Here is a 25949-nt window from a genome sequence, read left to right on the forward strand (position 1 = left end):
TTGCCACTAATTAAAATGTCTTGTGATTCTGTATTTGTATTGTAGTAATACCCACAGCCCTTGATCTCAGATTGAGGCCCCGCTATGGTAGGCACTGTTCATATACATGATAAGAACAGTCTCTGCCCTGAAGAATTTACAGTCTAGGTGACTTGTATTAACTTTGTTACACAGTTTTGCAAACCGCGATGTTTGTAAATAAACAGATACCCGGTACAGTGTTACCACAGATAATCACAAAGTACTCTTCAGTCTTTTGTGGTGTTGATGCAATAAATCATTTATGCTGCTATTCTGTTTTATCTTATTTTAATGACAGAAGGTAGATTATACCTGACAGCTTTGCCTTGTTCTTATGCCACGACTGAGGAAAGGAAACTTGATTTTATCTTTCCCCATGTCTTGGACTTAATTTTTTTTTATAGGAGTGAGGGGATGGGGTGCTATTTGGTTTTTGTTTTATGAAACAAAAAGAAAAATTCAGTTAAGGGACATCTTGCAAAATTGTCAAAAAAAATTACCAGCTTCAGCAAAAAAAATGACTTGCCCATTCTTACCATGGTAATGACAGTAGAAAAAAATATTTTATTCAGCTTTCAAAAATCATATTTGACCCAGACAATTGAGCAAGTCAAATTTTGCAAGGCTGGTTGCTTGAACACCTCAGTATAAATGTAATAATTTAAAATTTCAGTCATTAATTACTGGAGCAAGTCATCCATTAGAGGGCAGTATTACTCACACACAAGCACACTACATACTCTGCAATCAAGGCAAAGCTTGTCTTTGAGTTTTGCTGAATTCATTTGTCTTAATAACAAGGACTGAGTAAGATGCAGAGCTCTGGGCAGAATAGTTTCTGAATATTAACTCACCCATGTCTTGACTGGATTGTGTTATTATTTTCCAGCCATTTGTCGATTCCCATGTCAGAACGGCGGAGTCTGTGAGCGACCAAACGCATGCTCCTGTCCAGAAGGCTGGATGGGCCGTCTCTGCGAAGAGCGTATGTACATCATCTCACAATGTAGTAGTAGATAAGAGATGTGGATTTACAGGATGTCACAATGGATGTGCTGGGACAATTATTGACTTAAAGTTTCAAAATGGTAAAGGCCATAACCTATTCTGTTTGGCAAATTAGACATGGACTGCAACAGAGGACATAGAATCATAGATGGTTAGGGTTGGAAGAGACCTCAGGAGTCATCTAGTCCAACCCCCTGCTCAAAGCAGGACCAACCCCAACTAAATCATCCCAGCCAGGTCTTTGTCAAGGCAGGTCTTAAGGATGGAGATTCCACCACCTCCATAGGTAACCCATTCCAGTGCTTCACCACTGTGAAATAGTGCTTCTTAATATCCAAATGATCTCGCTCGGTCGTGTGGAATAAAAGTGTTCTGAACAGAAAACAGCTTAGTGCTAATGTAGATCCGGGGGACAAATATACACACACACGTGCACTGGTTTAGTTGAACCAGTGTAAAGCCTTATGTGCCCAGTCTCTCGTTTTGGTTTCAGAAGCTCTTGTTTCAGTTTAATGTAAACCTTCCTAGTAAAAGGAAATATGCCTGATCCAAACCAAAATAAGTATGTCCACATAACCTTTTGCACCAGTTTAACTACATTGGTTTAAAATCACTCCTGACATTAAACCAGCGCAAGTCTGCATGCAAACTGACAGTTACTAAGCAACCACAACTCTAACTGACTCCTTTGAAGTTGTGAGGGCCCCGCACCTGTCCAGATCAGCCCCTAGGTCATGAAAGCTCATCTTGCCATTGAAGGAAATTTTGGATCTAATTCTTCAGTATCTTGCAGCTGGTGTAGTCATATACACCTGTGAAAAAAAGGTTTAAAATTCTGCCATTCTGATTTGGTTGCAGCAAAAGCCCAGCTTGCTCTGACTTTATCTAGGTATAAATCACTACACAAGGCAGTGGAGATCTGCCTCCTTTATTTATATCTGCAGTAGGCAATGGAAAGCTGAGACTGGTTGAAAGAAAGAAGACAATCACGTCTCCTCTCTTTGCTCAACTCCTCTTGAACAAGATATCCTGGCCACACTGCTGAGGCTAGCAAACAAGTAGGGTTTTCCACGCCTTCATTCTCACAAATGTTATTCCCCAATCTCTCCCTTACCTAGCAAGTGCAGTGTGACACATTCCCTTCTGTCAGAAATCTGGGCAATTGTCTCCTTTAGTCAGTCATTCATAGAAGCTGTGCCTGGCAGAGGTGAAGTAGATAAAAATCTGTAACACACTCAGTTTTGTCCACATCCTGTGAGGAAAAGTTTGGACTTAAAAGTTGGACCTGTTTTAAGAAAAACACGTTTCGGTTCCTAGGAATTTAATTATACATCATGCTGGAAACTAAACAACTTGAGGCTTCTGAACAGGCTTTCACCTCTTGAACTCTGGTTTGATTCTAGTATTGGTTGGAAATAGCTGAAATCCCTGTTTGTGATTGGGTGTAACCGGGAACCGCACCATTAATTGTCGTGTTTGTTGGCAGTCTCAGCAGAGAGACTAAATAAATATCAAATGGCCATGGAGACTCTTACAAGGCCACATTACTCAGTACAGGCACTGACTTTCCAGTCCGGCCCCCGGCTCTGCCCCAGGCCCTTCCCCCCACTCTACTCATTCCCACAAGCCCCCATCTCCCGCAGAGCCTCTTGCATGCCACAAAACAGCTGATCGCAGCAGGCAGGAGGCACAGGGAGGGAGGGGGAGGCGCTGATTGGCAGGGCCGCCGGCAGGCGGGAGAGGCTGATAGGGGGCTGCCAGTGGATGCTCAGCACCCACAATTTTTTCCCTGTGGATGCTTCAGCCCCAGAGCACAAATGGATTTGGTGCCTATGTTACTCAGCCCTCAATGAGGCATAATTCCTAGTGACTCTATGAGAGTTTTGCCCAAATACAATACTGAATAAAAGCTACATAGGGACTTTAGGACTTTGCCCATAATTATTATTTATACAGGCTCATAGAGGGTGCATGGTGCTATACAGATACATAAAACAGACAGACCACTGCCCCGGGAGGTTTACGGGCTCATTTCAACATGACTCAGTATGGGATAGCAATAAACCCCAGGAGTAGTGGGTGTGTTGTGGGAAGAGCTAGAGTTACAACAGTAAAAGATGAGATTTATGCTACGGGTTGTGCGCACATCTTTATTTACTAATATACTTACAAAATGTATCGAGTAGTTTGCATAACTAGATGTTTGTGGTCAGATAATACAGTGATGACCCTCTGGCACCTTCCCCACCCACATTCCCTCCTGTCTTTCTGCAGCCTGTCATGCCTGTGCCTATGGGAACTGGTGTTGGATATCCCCTCTAGGTACAAAGGATCGTTTTGTGAGTAAGGGGCTGGACTGGGGCTGGGTTCGAATCTTGGATCTACCACACACGCCCTGTGTGACCTTGGGAAAGTCATTTAGGCCCACATCCACAAAGGTATTTAGGCTCGTAACTTCCATTAAAATCAGTAGAAGTTGGAAGCCTAATACCTTTGTGGATCTGGGCCTTAGTCTCTCTGTACCTCAGTACCCCATCTGTAAAATGGGGATAATAGCACAGCCTGACTGCACAGGGATGTTGTGAGGATAAACACATTAATGTGGGTAATACTGCAGTTCTGGAGCCCAAGAATATAGAGATATCTGGATAGATAGAAAGGCAAATATTTCCTTCTATAGGTAGTACTCAGAGATAAGCCTGAACCAGGGAAAACACCCTCAGACATCAGGGTTTTGAAATCCTAGTCTGAGTCGTGCTGCTTGAGACCATCTCTAGTTATTAGATTGTCACTGTACTTAGGAGTGTTGCAGGTAAGTAGAGACCCATTGAAAAGAATGGCAGATCCCTTTACAGTTAACAAAGGTGAATTTGATTAAAGTATTAATATTGTTTGTCATGGCCTGTACACTATGTTTAAAAACAATCTATTAAATCCACTGACTTTCTGCAGCTGCCACACTGAATTGGCTCCATGAAAGTGAGGAGAAGAAATTTGGCAAACAAATGGTTTGGCCTTCAGTGTTACAAACTCCAGCTGAACAGTGCCTTCACATGTAACGTAGTCTCTCTTTTGCAATCTCTGTGTCCCTTCCTTCACACACACATACACACACATACACACACACACACGTCCCCTACTCCAGAGGTTCAGGGTGAAGTGAGTGTGCTCAGCACCTTGCAAAATCAATGACTGATTTCCTTACGTTCCTGGTAACAGGATGCTTAGCCTAGTCCCAGCTTTGGAAGACTAATGTTAGGCTCCTGGTCATTTTGACCTGCCATCCCAATTCACAGCCAGTCTCCCTGTATACACAAAGGAACAGACAGCTGACGAGTTACATTAGAGTTCCTACACGTATATGCACCGTCTCTCGTTTATGCAAAAACAGTAACTGAATGGAGAGTCACATACAATGAGTTTTAAACAAGCTTACTTCATTTTGTGGCATTGTCTCCCATATAAAGAGAGTTGGTAATTAATACATAAAGACCTAATCTTGATTGGTGCTGAGTACCTGCACCTCACTCCACTTCAGCAGCAGATGCCAGTGCTGAGCAACCTCTCACAGTCAGGCTTTAGCTAGGGTGACCAGACAGCAAATGTGAAAAACCAGGACGGGGGGGGAGGTAATAGGAGCCTATATAAGAAAAAGACCCAAAAATCGGGACTGTCCCTATAAAATCAGGACATCTGGTCACACTAGCTTCAGCTGAGGTTACAAAACTCTGACAGGATTCGGTCACTTAATATTTCATGGTGCATTTGACTCAAGGGAGGGGACATGAGGGGGAGGGGAAGCTTATAGTGTGACTGGCTCTGCCTCCTGACACTAGCTCTGCTGCCCTGAGAAATGTGGAGCGACCCTAATTTAACCGTATAAACAAAAGAGTAATCCAATAGCAGCATGGAAGTCCCATTCCTTCTCGTGCTCTTTTTGGCTTTGCCTCTGCTGTGCAGTAAAGGACATGGAATCGGACTTCTCAGTCCCCAGATAGGGCATGTGGCTCCCTCTTCAGGATGAAACCCAGTTGAGAATGCCACCGAAGCTGAAGAATAGCTGAATTTGACCTATTAATTTTAATGTGTTACGATTAAGTGCCACCAAAGAGTTTCACTGGGTTTGTCATCTGACCCAACTGAGAAGCAGCCAAGCCCACTGGGTTTCACCCAGTTCTTCTTCTTGTGGCATCTCCATTAGTGGAGGTTTGCAAGCATGATAGTCCATTCTCTACAATCTTCTGCTAATCTCTTTGTGGATGACTGGTCCTTTTGATCCCCATCGTTCATCCAAGATCTTTTGCTGCCTCGTGTCCTTCTGCCATCAGCTTTCTCCTCCAGTGCCCATAAACACGCATCACCTGAGAACCTCTTAAAATGTGCCTTATATCTTTCTTTTCATAAAATCTCTGACCAGCGTTTGCCGAGTTCCAATCTTTGCCCAGTTAGGACACAGAAATTCCCATTGTTTGGGACATTGTACAAAGCTCTGCTACTCAAGGGGTCTGCAAAGCAGGACCTTATTTTGGGGCCTGATTATGGTCTTTATCCCTCTTGGTGAGCACTTGTGTGAGGATTGTAACGGGATTACTCATGTGAGTAAGTGCTTGGTGGTGTGAGTAAAAAATTGGCACAACAGCAGCAGACTTGCTTAGGAATCCAGTCCAGTTTTTAATGTACACTCCAAGGATTCAGACTATTTGTCATCAAAATACATCTCACTGCTGTGTCTTGTTTGGACCACTGCAACAAACATTTTAAACAGGTTTTGCCTGAAAGTCATCATCCTGAATTGCTTCTGCTAACATTCATATTACTCTTGTGATATTAGCAAGCAAACTGAGATTTAAACCACACAGACAGCTGTCAGAGCATACTCCCCTTGAACCAAATGGGGGGGGTTCAGGTTACTTTGTTGTTTTATGGTTTGGAGTTTGTATTGTGGATATTTTATTAATGTGTTTGTAGTTACAGGTACATATTATTTTCCACAATTTCCCTTGCATATAGATGTAGATATATGTATATAGATATAATGATAGATCGATCATCTATTTCTTATCACTGTGGTATCTAGGTGCAGATATGGTGTCTCTTGATCGCCAAAAGGTTTTTCCATAAAGCACTCTCTATCTGTTGTTCTCATCTATCCACTGTTACTTCCATTTTTTTCCTTCTCCTTTTTCTTCCTCCTTCACTCTCAGCTTCTCCCCACTTCCCCTTGTGCATAGCAGTCTTCAAGTATGTAAAAGGTAGATAAAGAGAAGCACGATAAATTGTTCAACTTATCCACTACGGACAGAACAAGAAACAATGGACTTAAATGACAACAAAGGAGATTTAGCTTAGGCATTACTAGGCTGACCAGACAGCAAGTGTCAAAATCCAGGACAAGAAGTCGGGGATAATAGTTGCCTATGTGAGAAAAAGACCCCAAAATCAGGACTGTCCTTATAAAATCAGGACATCTGGTCACCTTAGGCATTAGGGAAAACTTCCTAACAGTAGTGGCAGTTAAGCCCTAGAATAAATTGCCTGCGGAGGTTGTGGAATTTCCATCACTGGAGGTTCTTAAGAACAGGTTAGACAAGGGGTGGGCAACCTATGGCCCACAGGCCACATCCAGCCAATCAGACCTTTTAATCCAGCCATCAAATTCCCACTGGGTTGGGAGTTTTCTCTGCTCCGGTGCTCCAGCCAGGGAGCGGGGTCTCCACACGGCTCCTGGAAGCAGGGACAGCCAGGGGGTTCTGCACACTGCCCCCACCCCAAGCACCAGCTCTGCAGCTCCCACTGGCTGGGATCGCGGCCTGGATCACCCTCCTGCACCCCAAACTCCTCCTCCCCAGCCCCACCCCAGAGTCTGCACCCCCAGCCAGAGCCCATTCTCCCCCATGCGCCTCAATCCCCTGCTCCAGCCAGCCCTCCATACAATTTCCAGACCAAGATGTGGTGCTCAGGCCAAAAGGTTTGCCCACCCCTGGGTTAGACAAACACCTGTCAGCGGTGGTCTAGATAACACTTAGTCCTGCCTCAGCATAGGGGTCTGGATGGGTGACCTACATTTCTTTGACTCTGTGTTCGGCCTCTCGTGCCCAGTGCACAAATCCAAGCTGCAGCAGGGATGGGATAAGGAAGGCCCAGTATAGGTCTGATGTATTTGAAGCTGAAATTATTTACTCCCCATTGTTAGGCCAAATGCAGATTTGCTGCCAATGGATGAGTTTTATTCTCCTTGTAAACAGACCACACGCAACACTCCTGATAGTGGGTACAAAACAATTGATGAGCTGAGCGTTTGGTGAAACAAAAGTTTTGTTCAGCTCTTCTCAGCTTCCCTCTCTCCTTCCCTGGTGCTAATGTTTTTCTTCTTTGTCCTTCCTCTCCCTTTATTTTTTCTTAGCAATATGCATCCTGCCTTGTCTGAACGGAGGTCGCTGTGTGGCCCCCTACCAATGTGATTGCCCAGCTGGGTGGACTGGATCACGCTGTCATGCGGGTAAAGCTACTTTTACTCACCTATGTTTCCTTTTCCAGCATTTGTTGTTGTCAGCACCAAGCAAGGCAATATAGAGGCATTGCTCAGGGCTCTATGGTAATCACTGACTGGCTCAGAAAAAAACAAAAATCTTAATATTCCTGAAGGGTTTGATCACTGCTGCAGGCCATTTTCAGAATAATCTTGTTCTTGATTAGTCTGCAAAGCAGCCTGCTCCCATTATCAGGGGACCATTATCAAGGGAGCTTTCTGCTAAGGACCTTCAGATAGAAGAGAGGATTCCCACTGCCCATTTCCAAGGAAAATAATACTACCATATTACCCGACCAAGGACTGAGCAGAAAGCATGCATCTGAATTATTGCCTGAGCATAAGCGTTGCTGAGCATCCGCAGTTCACACTGACTTCAGTGGGCCTGCAGGTGTTCCACATCTCTTTTCTCTGAGACATTTGTATGAACACCAACCTCTCCATTTGTGTTTGTCACTTTGATTTATCCCACTGTCCAGTGTTAATTTGTGAGGAAAACTGTACTGAGCCCAATAATTACGAGCAGAATTTGAACCTGTCCTTTAAAGACCTTCATGTTACTTAGTTTTCAGTAGTCACTTGTGAGTGACTGCTGACAGCATGGAGAAGAGGCGGGGGGAAAGAGATGGGCATCCTAGTATGTTAGACAGTCTAAACTCAAGTGATGCAGTTTGTGCCTTGTGTGCAGCACATCAGTAGAGAGCTCAGACCTTCAATACCTATTGCTCGTTATTTATTTATTCCTTTGCAATACTTGAGCATCCATCCCTAGCTCTCAGTGTAAGCCGTGTTAACTACATGTTCTGTAGGCAGGACAAGGTATGGTTAGCAGTGAGCGGTGCTCTGTAGAGGCCCAGCAGCCACACAGCAGTTGCCAGAGGCATTCTGTCTTCAGAAGGCAGAGGAGAGAGGCAGACAGAATTATTATGCAAACAGTGTGCTAGGTGCTTAGGTCAGAGTCCTTCCAAGAGGAGTAGCATGCACAAGCCTCTACGACTGCACTCTTTAAAATACAGTAGCATGAGCTCCCCTCACCTCATGCCACTACTGAGGTGTTTGGTTGGTATTGGGACCAGGCCATACCCCCAGCTTTCACTTCTGGAATGCTTCTAGAATGCAGCAGCTCAGGTCTTGCTCACTCTGCCCTGCGCTGTCATGCAAGGAGCAGCACATGCTGCCCTTGTGGCTGCCCTCTCCGAGTAACTTAGGGTTCCTATGTGTATGGCACTTGGATCTAGGGTTAGAGTTCCTAAGGGTAGGGCACTTGGAGCTCAGGTTAGGGTTCCTATGGGTAGGGCACTTGGAGCAAGGGTTAGGGTTCCTATAGCTAGGGCTTCTCACCCTAGGGTTAGGGTTCTAAGGGTAGGGCACTTGGAGCTAGGGTTAAGGTTCTTATGGGTAAGGCTTCCCACCCTAGGGTTATGGTTCCTAAGGGTAGCGCACTTGGAGCTAGGGTTAAGGTTCCTATGGTTAGGGCTTCCAGTCCCAGGGTTAGGGTTCCTATGGGTAGGGCACTTGGAGCAAGGGTTAGGGTTCCTATAGCTAGGGCTTCCCACCCTAGGGTTAGGGTTCCTAAGGGTAGGGCACTTAGAGTTAGGGTTAGGATTCCTATGGGTAGGGCTTCCCTCCCTAGGTTAGGGTTCCTAAGGGTAGGGCACTTGGAGCTAGAGTTAGGGTTCCTATATGTAGGGCACACCGCCCTAGAGTTAGCGTTCCTAAGGGTAGGTCATTTGGAGCTAGGGTTAGGGTTCCTATGGGTAGGCCGCACCGCCCTAGGGTTAGGGTTCTTAACGGTAGGGCACTTGAAGGTAGGGTTAGGGTTTCCATGGGTAGGGCTTCCCACCCTAGGGTTAGGGTTCCTAAGGGTAGGGCACTTGGAGCTAGGGTTAAGATTCTTATGAGTAAGTCTTCCCAACCTAGGGTTATGGTTCCTAAGGGTAGCGCACTTGGAGCTAGGGTTAAGGTTCCTATGGTTAGGGCTTCCAGTCCCAGGGTTAGGGTTCCTATGAGTAGGGCACTTGGAGCTAGGGTTAGAGTTCCTATGGGTCGTGCACTTGAGCTTAGGGTTAGAGTTCCTATGAGTAGGGCTTCCTGCCCTAGGTTTAGGGTTCTTAACGGTAGGGCACTTGGAGCTAGGGTTAGGGTTCCTATGGGTAGTGCTTCCCACCCTAGGGTTAGGGTTTCTACGGGTAGGGCACTTGGAGCTAGGGTTAGGGTTCCTAAGGATAGGGCACTTGGAGCTAGGGTAAGGGTTCCTATGGATGGGGCACCCCACCCTAGGGTTAGGTTTCCTATGGCTAGGGCACTTGCAGCTAGGGTTAGGGTTCTTAACGGTAGGGCACTTGGAGCTAGGGTTATGGCTCCTATGGGTAGGGCACTTGGAGCAAGGTTTCATGTTCCTATGGGTAGGGCTTCCTGCCCTAGGGTTAGAGTTCCTAAGAGTAGGGCACTTGGAGCTAGGGTTAGGGTTCCTATGAGTAGGACTTCCCGCCCTACAGTTAGGGTTCCTATGGGTAGGGGATTTGGAGCTAGGGTTAGGGTTCCTATGGGTAGGGCTTCCCGCCGTAGGTTTAGGGTTCCTAAGTGTAGGGCACTAGGAGCTAGGGCTAGAGTTCCTAAGGGTAGGGCACTTGGAGCTAGACTTAAGGTTCCTACGGGTAGGGTTCCTATGAGTAGGGCACTTGGAGCTAGGGTTAGGGTTCCTATGGGTAGGGCTTCCCACCCTACGGTTCAGGTTCCTGTGAGTAGGGCACTTGGAGCTAGGTTTATGGTTCCTATGCTTAGGGCTTCCAGCCCTAGGGTTAAGATTCCTATGGGTAGGGTACTTGGAGCTAGGGTTATGGTTCCTGTGGGTAGGGCACTTTGAGCTAGGCTTAGGGTTCCTATGGGTAGGGCTTCCCGCCCTATGTTTAGGGGTCTAGGGTAGGTCACTTGGAGCTAGGCTTAGGGATCCTATGGGTACGGCACTTGGATCTAGGGTTAGGGTTCCTATGGATAGGGCACTTGGAGCAAGGGTTAGGGTTCCTATGGGTAGGGCTTCCTGCCCTCGAGTTAGTGTTCCTAAGGGTAGGGCACTTGGAACTAAAGTTAGAGTTTCTATTGGTAGGGCGCCCCGCCCCAGGGTTAGGGTTTCTAAGGGTAAGTCATTTGGAGCTAGGGTTAGGGTTCCTATGGGTAGGGCGCCACACCCCAGGGTTACGGTTCCTATGGGTAGGACATTTGGAGCAAGGTTAGGGTTCCTATGGGTAGGGCTCTCCACCCTCGGGTTAGGATTCCTATGGATAGGGCTTCCCGCCCTACGGTTAGAATTCTTATGGATAGGGCTCCCCGCCCTAGGGTTCCTAAGGCTAGGGCACTTGGAGCTAAGATTAGGTTCTTCTTCGAGTGATTGCTCATATCCATTCCAGTCAGGTGTGTGCGCACCGCGTGCACGTTCGTCGGAGAAACTTTTACCCTAGCAACACTCGGCGGGTCGGCTGGGCGCCCTCTGGAGTGGCGCCGCTATGGCGCTGGATATATACCCCAGCCGACCCGGCCACCCTTCAGTTCCTTCTTACCGCCCGTGTCGGTCGTTGGAACAGTGGAGTGCAGCTTAGCTGACCTCCACCTTCCCTAGCTACTCGTAGTTCTTCTTCTCGTTGTTATATCAATAGTTGTAGTTAATTGTTCTTATATATATATATAGTTAGTTACATTTAGTTATAGTTCATAGTTATAGTTGTTACTTAGTAATTGTTAGCGGGGTTCGGAGGGTAGCCCCTTCCCCGTACCCGGTGCTGGAGCTCATGCCTGGCTCACCGAGTTTCAAGCAATGCTCGACCTGTCACAGGCCGATGCCAACAGGAGATCCCCACGACTCCTGTTTGAAGTGCCTCGGGGAATCGCACTTATCGGCTACGTGCTCAATTTGCAAGGCTTTTAAGCCGAGAACTAAGAAGGAGCAGGACATCAGGTTAAGGCAGCTCCTCATGGAAGCGGCCCTGACACCTTCACCTTCGGCACCGAGCACGAGCCAGTCGGTGAGCAAAGGCATCCCTATGGCACTGGGCACCGCCGGTACGCCTAAGGACTCCCGGCACCGGCCGCCGCCAGCACCGAAATCGACTCCGCGCCGCTCCCTCTCCCTGAGGTCGAAGACGGCGAAAGCTCAGATGGCCCCGACGACACCCACGTCGCAGCCAGAGACTGCGCCTAGGTCGGACCGCATGGCACCAATACCTGCCGCGGCACCGCCTAAACCGGCACTGTCGACTCCAGCCCTGTGAGGGCCGTTGAGTCCGCCACCTGACAGCTCCCCGGCACCTGCCGTGGTAGAGCTCACTTTGCCGTCTACTCCGGAGACATTTTCTGCGGCGAGAGACTTGATCTCCATTACCGATGCGGCACCGGCCCTACCCTCGGCACCACCGGTACGGGTACTACAATCCACGGGAAAGCCGACCCTGACCAGACCGCCATCTGTCAGCATAGCGGACCGGCACCGCTCAAGGTCACAATCCTGCAGACGCTCCAGGTCAAGACATCGTTCCCACTCTCGACGCAGGGTGGCTCTCAATATCAACCTCCCAGTGGAGGAGGTCCCGGAAGTCGAGGACCCCGGCCATAACCCTAGGGTGGGAAGCCCTACCCATAGAAACACTAACCCTGGGGCGGGGTGCCCTACCCATAGGAACCCTAACTCTAGCTCCAAATGACCTACCCAGAGGAACACTAACGCCAGGGCTTGAAGCCGTACCCTTAGAAACCCTAACCCTGGGGGGGGGCACCCTACCGATAGGAACTCTAACCTTAGTTCCAAGTGTCCTGCCCTTAAGAACACTAACCCTAGGGCGGGAACCCTATGGTTAGGGCATTTGGAGCTAAGTTTAGGGTTCCTATAGGTAGTGTTTCCTACCCTAATATTAGGGTTCCTAAGGGTAGGGCACTTGGAGCTAGTGTTAGGATTCCTATAGGTAGGGTTTCCCGCCCTAATGTTTGGGTTCCTAAGGGTAGGGTACTTGGAGGTAAGGTTAGGGTTCCTATGTGTAGGGCTTCCCGCCCTACAGTTATGGTTCCTATGGCTAGGGCACTTGGAGGTAAAGTTAAGGTTCCTGTGGTAACGGCTTCCAGCCCTAGGGTTAGGGTTCCTATGGCTAGGGCACTTGGAGCTAGGTTTAGGGTTCCTATGGCTATGGCACATAGAGCTAGGGTTAGGGTTCCTCTGGGTAGAACTTCCCGCTCCAGGGTTATGGTTCCTAAGAGTAGGGCACTTGGAACTAGGGTTAGGGTTCCTATGGGTGGGGCGCCCCACCCTAGGGTTAGGGTTCCTATGGCTAGGGCACTTGGAGCTAGGGTTATGGTTCCTATGGGTAGGGCTTTTGGAGCTAGAATTAGGGTTGCTATGGGTAGGGCGCCCCGCCCTATGGTTAAGGTTCCTATGGGTAGGGCATTTCAGCTAAGGTTAGGGTTCCTATAGGTAGGGCTTCCCGCCCTAAGGTTACGGTTCCTATGGGTAGGGCACTTGGAGCTAGGGTTAGAGTTCCTATGGGTAGGGCTTCCTGCCCTAGTGTTAGGATTCCTAAGGGTAGGGCTTCCCGCCCTAGGGTTAGGGTTCCTATGGGTAGGGCATTTGGAGCTAGAGTTAGGGTTCCGATGGGTAGGGCTCCCCGCCCTAACGTTAGGGTTCCTATGGGTAGGGCCTTTGGAGCTAGGGTTAGGGTTCCTAAGGGTAGGGCACTTGGAGCTAGGGTTTGGATTCCTATGGGTAGGGCGCCCCACCCTAGGGTTCCTAAGGCTAGGGCACTTGGAGCTAGGGGTAGGGTTCCTATGGGTAGGGCACCCTGCCCTAGGGTTAGGGTTCCTAAGGGTAGGGCATCCCTCCCTAGGTTTAGGGTTTCTATGGGTAGGGCATTTGAATCTAGGGTTAGGGTTCCCATGGGTAGGGCTCCCCACCCTTGGTTTAGAGTTCTTATGGGTTGGGCATTTGGAGCTAGGGTTAGGGTTCCTATGGGTAGGGCTTCCCACCCTAGGGTTAGGATTCCTAAGGGTAGGGCACTTAGAGCTAGAGTTAGGGTTCCTATGGGTAGTGCACCCCGCCCTAGGGTTAGGGTTTGTAAGAGCAGGGCACGTACAGCTAGTGTTAGGGTTTCGTATGGGTAGGGCAAGGTGCCTTAGGGTTAAAGTTCCTATGGGTAGGGCACTTGGAGCTAGGGTTAGGGTTCCTATGGCTAGGGCACTTGGAGCTAGGGTTAGGGTTCCTATGGGTAGGACTTCCCACCCTAGGGTTAGGGTTCCTGTGGGTCGGGCACTTGGAGCTAGGATTAGGGTCCCTATGGGTTGGGCACTTGTAGCTAGGGTTAGGGTCAGGGCTGGCTTTAGGCCAATTCCACCAATTCCCCCGAATCTGGCCCCACGCCTAGGAGGGCCCCGCGCCCAGAGGCAGAGCTACCAGGGGGGCAAGTGTCCAAGAATCCCTTCCCTGGTTAGAGGCTCCTTTTTAATTTTTACTCACCCGGCGGCACTCCAGGTCTTCGGCAGCACTTCGGCAGCAGGTCCTTCACTCGCTCCAGGTCTTCGGCAGCATTTCAGCGGCAGGTCCTTCAGTGCCCTCGAAGACCCAAAGTGAGTGAAGGACCCTCCTCCGAAGACTAGGAGCGCCACCCCATGAGTACAAGCCCCACGTGTTTTTTATGTGTGTGTTTTGTTTTGTTTTCAGTCATCCCTGCTATGGCCCCATTGAAACTGTTCAAGTCGTGCCCCTCACTTGCTAAATCTGGCCCTGAGAGGAGGGAACCATTGCCTGCACCTTCGCTCCTCGCTTGTGCCCATGCAGGACTAGCCAGAATCTCAGCCATAGTATCTCGTTTAGATAGTCCAATGGACAGAGTAGTGGCCCTATTTTTAAAGCTCCAAATAGATCGGTGGGGGGAGGGGAATCTATTCCTTGGTCTCACTGAGCTGCACTGCTACTTTTGAAATACTTTAAAAAATTGCAGATCTGACGATCCCCTCCCACTGGTGTAAATTAGCTAGAATTATAGACTTCAGTGGGGTTACCCAGTGGTGTAAGTGAAAGGAGAATCAGGCCCTGTTTCTATAGCCATGTTGATCACACTTTATATTAAGGTTCTATTCACAGATGATTTATCCCAGCTTAATAAATGAGAGCTGTCATGAACACATTGCAGACATGAGCAGAATGTGTTGTAGATGTTTATAATATCATCAGCTAAAGGTGTTATAGGTGGTTATAAGTAACCTGCTGGACTTCATAACACTCTGCTGGCCCTTTAATAAAAGATCCATTAATCATGAATTAACCCTTTTTAAACTGTTTTTAAATGGAATCTTAAGTGTGGCACAGTTTAGCGGAGTATAGGGCCTGATTCTGCCCCCCTATAGCTCTCTACACCGGTTAATTGGACTGACTTCAGTAGCATTACTCTAATTTACGCTGGTGTAAGTCAGAGTCAGTGTTTTGCCATTAATTAATAAATATAGCAGGTCAGCAAATATGAGGGAGATGCCATGTGATATGCCGCAGGCCTAAGCATTCTTCTGAAAATCAAGATGCGAAAGTAAAAAATTTTACACAAATCTAAGAGTATTAAAAAAAAGTAATATTTTCTGAAGGGATATTTGTGTACCACAGTATGGTAGTAACGTTCCCTCTGATACTTTACAAAGCACTGTGGGAATTATTGCTGTTATGTCTGGATGACTCAGGAGATTGGACACTGGATACACAGCATTTCTTGTCAGCCATTTGAAACCATGCCAGATTAGAAATAACCCAGAATTGTTATCACCTAAGGTTGTTCCCCAACCCATATGTCATTTCTAGTGGACAACTCTGCCCATCACAAAATCCATCATCAGCGCTGGCATCCTCATTGGCATTTTCAGGAGAAAGGCCAACATGAGATTAATGATGGAGAAACGGAACTTGCCTCTCACTTTTCAGTCAGTCTGTGAAGCTTGGAGTTTTGAGGCACATTGGTGATGTGAGGTCAGATATGGGGAGGTTTGTACCACTGCTGCCCTGACTGTACCTGTGCTCTGAATAAAGAGAGAATTAAATACAGTTACATGGATTTTTTAAAGAAGCTAAAGTAGTTTTCAGCATGATGTAATTCATTATATTTAATGTGCAGAGAATAGTCTCTTTCTGTAACCACCTGACATAATTTTGGTGCTGTTTTGACCCCCATTCCTCCCTTCAAATGGATCAGGATCGTGTAACACCAGCTGCTTTTGCTGATTCCTGCCCAGCGCTCCCCTTTCTGTCTTCTGTGGCTCCATTTTTTAATCGGTTTCTGTACAGTGGTGCATTCCCAGTGCCTAAGTATTGTCAACAGCTGCTGTCTTACTCACCATGTTTTGCCTTTCCTCACCAAGACTGTATCATCTGCTTAAGCGACTTCACATTTTTCCACTGTCCTATGCTATAACGTCTTCCATTAGGATGAAGCTTATTAAATGTGTCTTCTAGTCTATCCTAATAATCATATCGCACTTGGTCTCATGGTCTCAGGGTTGACAGGAAGACTTGGGGCTTTGTCTTTTTCTCTCTGTTTGCCTGATGTCCATTTGGCTGACACAGCAGAGTAACTACAGCTGCTTCATGCTGTCCTGACACTACTCTACCAAATAGGCCTGGTGTTTCTTCACTACTTGAAGAGCCCTGTGGAGTTCACTTACACACGCCTCATGGCTGTGACGTTTCTTTCAGGAAGCTGTTGTCATTCTCTGCTTCTTCTCTATTTCCATGTTCAGCTATTACTTTATCTAGAATTATTCCTCCTCAGAGGTTAGTTTTTAAGTGGCTCTTTTGTCATCATGTTCTCCTTTTCATCTGGTATATTTCCCCCCTTCTGCATGCAGTTCTGGATATTGTTTATGTCTCCCATTCCGAGCAAACATCTAGGTTTCATCTCTGAAAATGAGGCCTTCTTTCCTATTGATCTCTTTGATGTGCTACATTAACTCCTCCTACTGCTTATATTTGCATTCCACTTTGCTTGCCTGGGCTTGAGCAGTAAAGCGTTTTAAAGCCAACATAAAATATTTCATTGAATGTTTCATGCTGCTACGCATATCACAGCAGGTAGCAAAAATAGCAAAGAGGGTTGATTCAAAATTAGCAAAGATCCACTTCTGAGCTTATTCTTTCCATAGCAAATGGCCATATCCAAACACATTTTCAGGATTGGGTTTTTTTTTTTAAATGTTACGGTTTTGAGAACACCTTGGTCCCTCCTGTTCGATGCCTGTGGCACACAAGAGTTTAGTCTCCTGAGTGCTGGAGTAGGTTATTGGGTTCAGTACAGTTGGGTGGGGCTTACTGGGCTCATTCTGTGACTAACAGAATGATAGATACAGGGCTAAATGGATTTTCAAAACTTAATCTCCCAGATGAAAAGTATTCTAATCCTACTGGAGTACATATGTATACATGTGTGTATTTGAATGCAGCTGTGTGCCAGTCTCCCTGCTTAAATGGTGGGAAATGTATACGACCAAATCGATGCCATTGCCCGTCATCATGGACTGGACATGACTGCACGAGGTAAGTGCTGGCAAAGTCTTTCACATCAGGTTTGTGTCTGACTCTAATGAGCTAATTAAATGGAAGGTCAAGTTAGATAAAATGCGGAGCCCACCAGGAGCTTCTATACAGATGAAAATCTTTTGGTGCAGGTCAGGTGAGGCAGGTAAGCAGCATGCCCTCTACCTCTGCAAGGTATTTGTAGACCACCACTCCCAGTCTATTGTTTGTTCACTGTACCGGATTTGGCAAAGGCTGCCGTTTGGATTTTCTCCTCTTGTTTTATGGGGCTGGTTCTAATGCCTATTTCATCTAGACTGTAAGCTTCCTGCGACTGGAACCATCTTCTTGTTCTGTCTTACAGAACCTCAAAAGAGGTTGTTCCTGTGACATTCCCATCTAGGGCATGAAGCAGGAAACCCAGAACTCCCATGACAAAGCCAGTTCTCATAAGATTCCCAGCTTGATTTTTGCAGATTCCAAGAGGTTTGATAAGCTTTGATTTCGCAAACAAACCTTTTGGAGTTTTTCTGAGCCAAACCAGAACTTCGAACCTTTTGATGTTCTCCTGTCACCAGTGTGAACTGTTTTTATTATTAACCAAAGATTATAAATATGTGCAGCACTTTATATACGCAGAAGAACACAGGTCGCTGGCCCAGTGAGCTTACAGTCTAAGGGTCCAGACCTCAGTACAGGGAACGTCCATCAGCTCCAGTGGGGGTTCTGCATGCAGATAGCTTAAAGGGTTGATGCTTAATTAGACATAACACAACTGATGACCCTGGACACAGGAAAAAAAAAGAAAAATGAGATTTGTTTTGTTTGTTTCATATCTTGTTAGCTTCAGACTTTGGCCTCAGCCTTGCGGTGAGCTCCATTCAGATTCAAGGATCTGTAGCTCACCACAGGATCAGGACTTTGGTTTAAGTTTTAAAAGGATACAGTGATGCATACAAGCCAGAGTAGATAACACTGAAAAGAAGGCTAGTAGTGGTTGGCTAGCTGGAAGAAATGACTATTAAGGGGAGATTTGAGTGACTGGAGGTTTATATCAGGATCCAGGATTAGATTTTCTTCATTGTTTCCAATATGGTGCCAGGTGTCAATCCTTTATATGCTCCCTGAAGCCACCTGGCACTCAGAGCTGTCCTTACCCATACGCAAACTACGCAGCTGCGTAACGCGAATTGTCCCAGATTTCCTGGTGCCCTACGCAGCTGCGTGCTGCTCCAGCAGCCAGACCAATCTCCCAGCCAGCTCAGCCCCCACCCCGCCCCCACTCCACCCCTTCCCCAGAGCTACAGCCCGGGGGACTGCAGCAGGGCTCAGGCTGCTCGTGAGTGCGGTTCCAAGTCCCAGGGCTGGGAGCCAGGGGAATAGAGCGGAGCAGGCAGGGGCCAGGTCGCTCCACTTCCCACCATCCCTGTTCCTGCCCAGACCCCCACAGACCTTGGGCACACAGCCCCATCTACCGCTCACAAACACCTGGGGATGCCCTCTTCCCTCTTCACCCCTCCCTCCCCCCGCCACCCCGCAGAGGTCTGGGGCCAGCCCCCTACGGTCTTGCTGGTTCTAATCACTTCTGCTTTCATTTTGTTATGCCTCACCCTGCTGATTCATTCTGTATATTCTAGAACACTAATGTTGTTTTGTTTTGTTTGTTAATGCAGGAAAAGGAAGGCTGGATTCTATCCCTTTTAACAGCAGAGGAACTGTTTTGTAATAAGAAAATATTTCTTCAGCATAGCCACTGGGGCTTGAACCTAATGCGTTGTAAATCAAATCCAGTGCTTTTTTCCCCCTTGAAAATGTTTTTGCTTTGTGATATATTTTTCCTATACTTTTTCCATTTTAAAGAAACCATCTGTATTTTTTCATATTCAAAAATATAACAAATATATGCTGCTACACACACACAAATGTACAAATTCTGCTGTCCAGCGAGGAAATAGCTTGTGTACATTTTGGTCCTTGCCATTCCTTGAATACAACTGGTTAATTAAAATACATTTTACTGCCAACCAAGAGTAAACAGGATGTTGCAATTCTGGGTACTAGTTGCCAAAGCTTTACTGTAATTCAGCAGTTAGTCTGTAGACAATAGTTACTGTAGGCTAAACTGAGCTGTGAAACATTCCATGATACTTTGAACCTGATCTCACTTACATCTATGAGAATTAGGAGTAATTTGGTTAAAGTCAATCTCAACCTGCTGGCACTCTGCTGAAATGGAGTTATACCAGTGTCAGGCTGGTGAAAGAGGAGAATCAAGCCCTATAATTTTTGCCATAAGGAATTAATTTTCTTTGAAAATGTTTTAATGAGAGGGTGTTTGTGTTAAGTTTACCATAGATTGGTGAAATAGTCAGAAGTTTAGACTAGGGTGACCAGACAGCAAATGTGAAAAAATGGGATGGGGGTGGGGGATAATAGGACCCTGTATAAGAAAAAGACCCAAAAATCGGGACTGTCCCTATAAAATAGGGATATCTGGTCACCCTAGTTTAAACTAGGTGGGAGAATGTTGTGTAGCTGAAAGTGAAATAGACAGACAACTCTGGTAGCCATACCCATGGAAACAGGTGAAATTGACAGGTGATATTTGTAGTGTGCAGAACCATCAGTGAACCAGAACAATAGGATCTCTCTCTCTCTCTCTCTCTCACACACACACACACACACACACACACACACACAGTGCCAACTAAGAACTACAAAGTGCACAATCCACATAGGAGTGAGCTATTCCAAGTCATACTTAAAGTCTGTCGCTCACTCTCTGACACCCCTATTGCTGAACATATTAGCATCATACGAAACAGGCCCCTGAGTGTTCTTGTTACAAATGCCACTCACTAGGGATGCAAAACACTGATACTTACCTGTTGCTAAGTAAAAGCAGGGGGTGAAAGGAATGTATGGGGAGTGGAGTGTGTTTGGTATTATAATTACAGAGCGACCGTCTGAGGTATGAAAGGAGTTACTGTACAAGCATTTGGCTTAGAAACCTTATCTGACACACCTTTCTACAAACACTCTGCTCACTAGGTTCAAAATGCTCATGTAATAAAGCAAAATTAGTATCAACATTAGGAAAGAAGAGGAAAGACATAATTTATCTCATGGAGCTTTATTTACTCGTAAACCACTCTGTGTGCATACTCTGGTTCCCCACCCTTCCCTTTTATAGTTAGGTATCCCTTATGAACGCGTCCAGGGAAATGTAGTCAAAAACAAAGGAGTTAATTATGTATGTGCAACTGCTGTGGGCACCAGTGAAAGGAAAACACCTGATTATTGTGGTGCCAACTATAGAGGCAGAGAAAAATTACAAGTGGATCCTGTAATGGTAGCAGCTGCCAATTTAAAAAAAAAAAAAAAAAGTGGATTGGAGAAGAAAAGGAAGGAATTTTGTAAAATGGATTCTTCTTTTCCTATCTCAGTTCTAATGCAAATTAAATTCCACCCTTCAACCTGCAACCACAGCAACCAATTGATATAGATTTCCATTCAGATTTTAGCATGCTATAATTGAACAAAAGCAATTAGAAGAGTTAAGGAGCTTCTCTTCCTATCAAGCTGAGATAGTTCAGGGCAACGATACTAGGGCACCCAACTCCACTACAGTTTTGATTTAATCATGACTGCTAAAGTATCAGAATATGATAACGTGCTGAACTATAGTTCCCCCTAAAGAACTAATCTTATAGCAACTTAGGTCTGGGAGAGGTTTGCACCACATAGTTGCACGCATGCTGTCAATAAATTCTGTCCTCGGGAATGAATCACCACCATTTAACAATACGCATTTCATTTGCCTTTCTCTGTGCTGTCACCGAAACTCTTCTTTTTCAGTTTTTTTATTTTGTTTAAAATGTCCTGGGAATTTAGCAGTGTTTATTACAAACCTTTAAAAACTGATAAAAATCAGTGCAACAAATTAACTTCAGAATTGTGTGGGTCAATATTGAGGGATGGGAGGATAGAAAACAAGCAACAAATAGAGAAAAGTAAAAGAAGTTTAATGCTGTGGTTAATTTCATGAACTATACATTAATAAGTACACATCTGCACGCGAGTGTATCTTCCATTACGTTACCTTATTTTAACAGACAGCCTAAAATTTACACTTAGACAAACATGTTATTAACATAAACACATCTACGTAATGTCATTTATTGGGTTTGCTTAACACAATCTTGAGAGTCCAATATTTGGGTGACAATCAGTAAAAACGGAATAATTGCTTTCTTAAAACCCAAGAATCTTTCAGTAAAAATCACATAAAACTGAAAACCATGAGTCTTATGTGTCCCACACAGAGTGTTACTGGAGGCCTTTTGTTCCATATGACCTGTTTGCAGTACCCCGTCCAGAAACTACAGGAGATGGAGTGGGTAGATGGAGAAAACTGAGCTGTCTTTTTATATACATACACATTTTTTATATATATATATAGTTCTTGTCTCTTTACACAAACCAAACTGTATCTTTTCTACTGTGTCTGTATAGTGTGCGCCCTTTCTCTCCTTGTGATGCCCTGATTCTGTCTTGCCCTGATGCTCTCTTTGGAGTAGAACAGTGTTGTGTACGGAGGCACTTCGTGTTGGTAGGAGACTGCTTCAGAGGAGCCGCATGGCCTGCCTCTAGCACTGTGAGTTCACATGGATGAACGGTTAGACAGGACTCAAAGACCAGTCCAGGAAAACCTTGTCGTTAACAGAGCTGCTGGCAAGGCACAAAGGCTGTTCTAGTTAATGATATTTTGCTCTTTACAGTAATATAGTCTCAGAGGAACAATCTTTTTGCAAATACTGTATTGTCATTTATGTCACTGCTTGTTGTGTGTATTAAATGACTTCTGTGTGATGCACTTTACACTGTAAATAAAGTTGCACCCTATTTAGTACCTGTAAATACAACTTTGCACTCTTTTATTAGTGCGTAACAACAGCTTCCTGTGTCTCCTCCCAGCTCTCCTTGGCCTGATGTAATCGGGTTGTTAAGAGAAGTGGATCTCCAGTCAAGTGCAATGATTAAATCATTAATAATCCTTCTGAAAGACCAATCCAGGACATCCAAACATCATCCTTTAGATGAAGGTGCAATGAGCAGTGTTTTTAAAATCCTCTCCTCTGGTTGGAGATGTATTAAAAGCGAATGGGCCAAACTCAGGCCCTGGTGTAAACAAGTACAACTCTATTCAAGTCGACAACTGCTCTTTGCTACCTGTGACCAAGCTGGATTTGGCTCAGAGTGCTCTGCTGGGCTCCTGGCATTGTGCACTGAGAGTAAGGTTTTCAGAGGAACTTAAGGGGAGTTTCAAAGATATCCAGGTCCCTGCTGAAGGGGAACTGGAAGCCAAATTCCCTTAGGATATGTGCAGACTACCCCCCTGATTGGCGGGTAGCGATCGATTTATCGGGGATTGATATATCGTGTCTCATTTAGACACGATATATTGATCGCCGAATGTGCTCTCCATCAACTCTGGAACTCCACCAGAGCAAGTGGCAATAGCAGAGTCAATGGGGGAGCCGCGGCTGTCGATCCCGCACTCTGAGGACATGAGGTAAGTCGAAATAAGATATGTCGACTTCCGCTACACTATTCCCATAGCTGAAGTTGCGTATCTTACATCGACCCGACCCCCCCTCAGTGTAGACCAGGCTTTAGACTCTCTTGAAAATCCCAGTAGATTGTGGAAGACATGCTATACTGGAAGATATTCCCAACAACCGATGTTACCACTGTTCCATGGAAGGAAAGTATAGAGCAGGTCAGTCAAACGATTTTTTGCAAACCACACCGCTGGTTGCAGGTCACATGAGAAATTGCACTGGATTTGATGAAAAGCTTATTATGGGGACTGTGGGCTTGTTTGGTGGCGTTGGGCAGCTGTTTTCATGAAGTTGTGGCCTGTGTTGGGTTTTTTTCTGCTTGTCTCTGAAGTCTGCTTTTCAGGGGGGAAGGGGGATTATGCCCTATGCTGTTCTTTTCTCAAACTCCACCCAGCAGCATGGCGTTCTGACACAAACTCTGTCTTGTGGCATGACACACCAATACAAACCCTTTCCCCACAGATTTCTTGCCTTTTCCGCAGGTGTTTAGACCAATCACACTTGTTTGCGGCAGGTTGTATGGTAACCCCTTGCTGTTAAACTTCCCAGGTCTGGTCACTTTCACAGCATCTTTTTCCTTTCTCGCTTGTTTATCTAAAGGAGGCAGAGCCTGGAATTCGAAAGCTGGGTGATTGGGGCAAGTTCCTTCATCTCTTTGCAACCCCCTCTGTGAAACCAGGATAATGAGCCGAACCTCCTTCTGTGAAGTGTTTGGAGCTCTGCAGATGAGTGTCCGAGTGAAGTATTTTTATTAAATGGAAGGATTGGCCAAAGCCTCCAGAGACAGACCATTTCCACACTGAAAGTGAAAGGTCACCATTTCGCCTGGAGGACTGTGTCCTTGATGATTAACCCTTTCATACCATTACACACACACACAACATTGCCATTCCCATCTGGCTACTCCTCTTTCTTCTGCAATAGGAGCGTCTGCACTGACCCTTCTGTTCCCAGCCCTGCCTAGACTCACTCTTCTGCCCTTTGAATTTTCATGGCAGGATGTCAAAAGCAACTGCAATTCTCTCCTCCCAGTCCCTGCACTGTTCTTGAATCTGTTCCCTTTTTGAACTCTAGTGTTTGCTTATTCGTGTTCTTACAGTGGGGGGTGAGGGGGGCTACTACAGGGGAGGGCCTGATCCTGCTTCCATTGAAAGTAACAGGAGCAGGGGTCCTGAAGGAGGATCCCGTAGTGCTTTTCATATAATCTGTGTGTGACATTATGTCCCATCAGGGCCATGTTATGGCAGTCTGCCCCCTCTCCCCCACTTGGAATGGTGATGGCAGGGGAAGCAGCATGGGGCCATCTTCTCCTCCAACTCTACCAGGAGCAGCAGCAAGCTCCCCTCCCCCCTGGAATGCCAGGGGTAGCAGCAAGGGGAACCCCCCATACTTACCCCAGCAGCTGGGATGTATCTGCGCAGGGGCTGGGTTTGCAGCACTCTCCTCCTCCTGACAGAGTCGTGAGGTAGGTAGTGTTGCTGGTGGCCCCTAGAAGAGGAGGAGTTAGCACTCTGAGAGGTGCCTGGGATGCAGGTCACTCCTCCCAGGGCCAGAGTTTCAGCTTGTCTGCAGACTTAGATAGAACCATCCATTAATTTGCCTCATGCAAACACAAGGGATAAACACCTACTTGTTTTTAAATGAAAGCTGAGATGCGGATGCAATCACATGACTCCAGCAGCTCATTCCTAAGGTTTGGATATACAGCATTTGTGCCTTAATCCGGTGCTGTTTCCTATAGGTTTTTTTCCATTTAGAGTTTAGAGAATGTAACACTGGTATAAGCTGCTAAATCAACAGCCCTGGAATTTTGTATCACCGTATGTGCAGAAAGGATCATGCAGATTGTGTGAGCTCCTGCATACTGCCCATATTTTTACTTCAGATTTTACAGGGCTGCTGCATAGGTCGAAGTGTCTGTAACTCGTGGTTGCAAGAACATAACAGGTCTTATATAGCACTTTCCATCCGGGGATCTCAAAACACTTTACAAAGGCCAGTATCATGTGTCCTTGTTTTACAGGTGGGGAAACTGAGGCAAGGGAGCTGGGAAATGATGTGCCCAAAGTCACCTGCAGCCAAGCTGAGAATAGAACCCAGGCATTCTGAGGTCATACTATCTCCCGTGCTGTGTCACAGCAGCCTCAAGAACTGGTGGGCAGTAGCCACCTGTCTGACCTCTGCATTGTAATCTCTGCTTTACAGAGCAGAATAACTGAGGTGAATATTACTCTGTTAGCGGCACTTCCTGTCTAGGTTCTCACTCTGCACCCATCCATGTGGTTCCTGAGTGCCTGACCTGTTCATTAAAGTGAACACGAGAGTGAGACGATCATCTCTTCCGCCCTGCTTCTCTCTTCCCTGCTTCTGTAGAGAGGTTTATTGGGCGGGGGGGCTGGTTTCTAAATATCTGGGTTTGAGGAGTGGCTGTCTTACAGCAGTCAGTTTCATGTTCATTCAGAAGGAGCTGGCTTTTGTGTCCCCTCCAGACACCAGCTCCCCAGTCGTGCACCAGTAGCCAAGGAAGCTCTGCCTTTTCTTTCCTCGAGTCTCCTGGTGAAAGTGGAACACAGCTACTGTGGTAGGTCACAGTGACATGGCGGAGCGGGGGACGGTCCCTCAGGTAACCTGGGCCATTCATGGGCAGGCTGTGAAGATAAGAGCTGAAGACTCAGATCTGCCCCTATATCTAACAGTGACCTAGCAATGAAAGTGCAGCGCATGGTGACGCAATCTGTGCAGCTTCTGCTGCTGAATGAATGAGCTGCTGTCGGGACCAGTGGTAGCTTGTTGAAGTTAGCTGTCCAAATCTGAGGTGCAGAGTGTTACCATAACCCACCTGGAGGGGCAGAAATATAGGGATGGGCGTGGCCAGATCAGATCATGTCAGGCACAGCCATCGGTGGGAAAGGGCCTTTTGTGTGGCAGTGGCTGTTCGCTGTGATGGCAGCTTTATGCCCTCAGGGCAGGGCAATGCCATGCAAGTGGGGAGGTCTTCAACTGGCTCCTTCCTCCCCGCCAGCATCAACTCACACTGTCCTGGGTTCAGTTTCAGCCAGCTGCTCTTCAACCACATGCTGATCTGACCACGGCACTCGACTCGCAGGAAGATGGACCTGGAGCGAAGGTGATGTAGAGCTGGGGGCTGTCTCCCTAACGCTGACATGTTAGTTTATGCTGCCTCACTACCTTTGCGGCCATGCATCTGATGTCTGCAAACCCCCTTACTCCAGGGCACGGC

At 46.6% G+C, this 25949-nt stretch overlaps 1 protein-coding gene across 1 annotated transcript in view; it reads left to right on the forward strand.

The window, feature by feature from the left end:
• Positions 1 to 20709, forward strand: part of SVEP1 (sushi, von Willebrand factor type A, EGF and pentraxin domain containing 1) — a 181787-nt gene extending 161078 nt beyond the window's left edge. Inside the window, 4 exon segments of the mRNA XM_032764936.2 lie at positions 911 to 1006; positions 7433 to 7528; positions 17012 to 17105; positions 18758 to 20709. Of these exon segments, the coding sequence (XP_032620827.2) occupies positions 911 to 1006; positions 7433 to 7528; positions 17012 to 17105; positions 18758 to 18788 (317 nt within the window). The 3' untranslated portion in view covers positions 18789 to 20709.
• The last annotated feature ends 5240 nt before the right edge of the window (positions 20710 to 25949 follow it).

This window comes from Chelonoidis abingdonii, chromosome 6 (assembly GCF_003597395.2).
Source record: "Chelonoidis abingdonii isolate Lonesome George chromosome 6, CheloAbing_2.0, whole genome shotgun sequence".
Taxonomy (NCBI): Eukaryota; Metazoa; Chordata; order Testudines; family Testudinidae; genus Chelonoidis; species Chelonoidis abingdonii.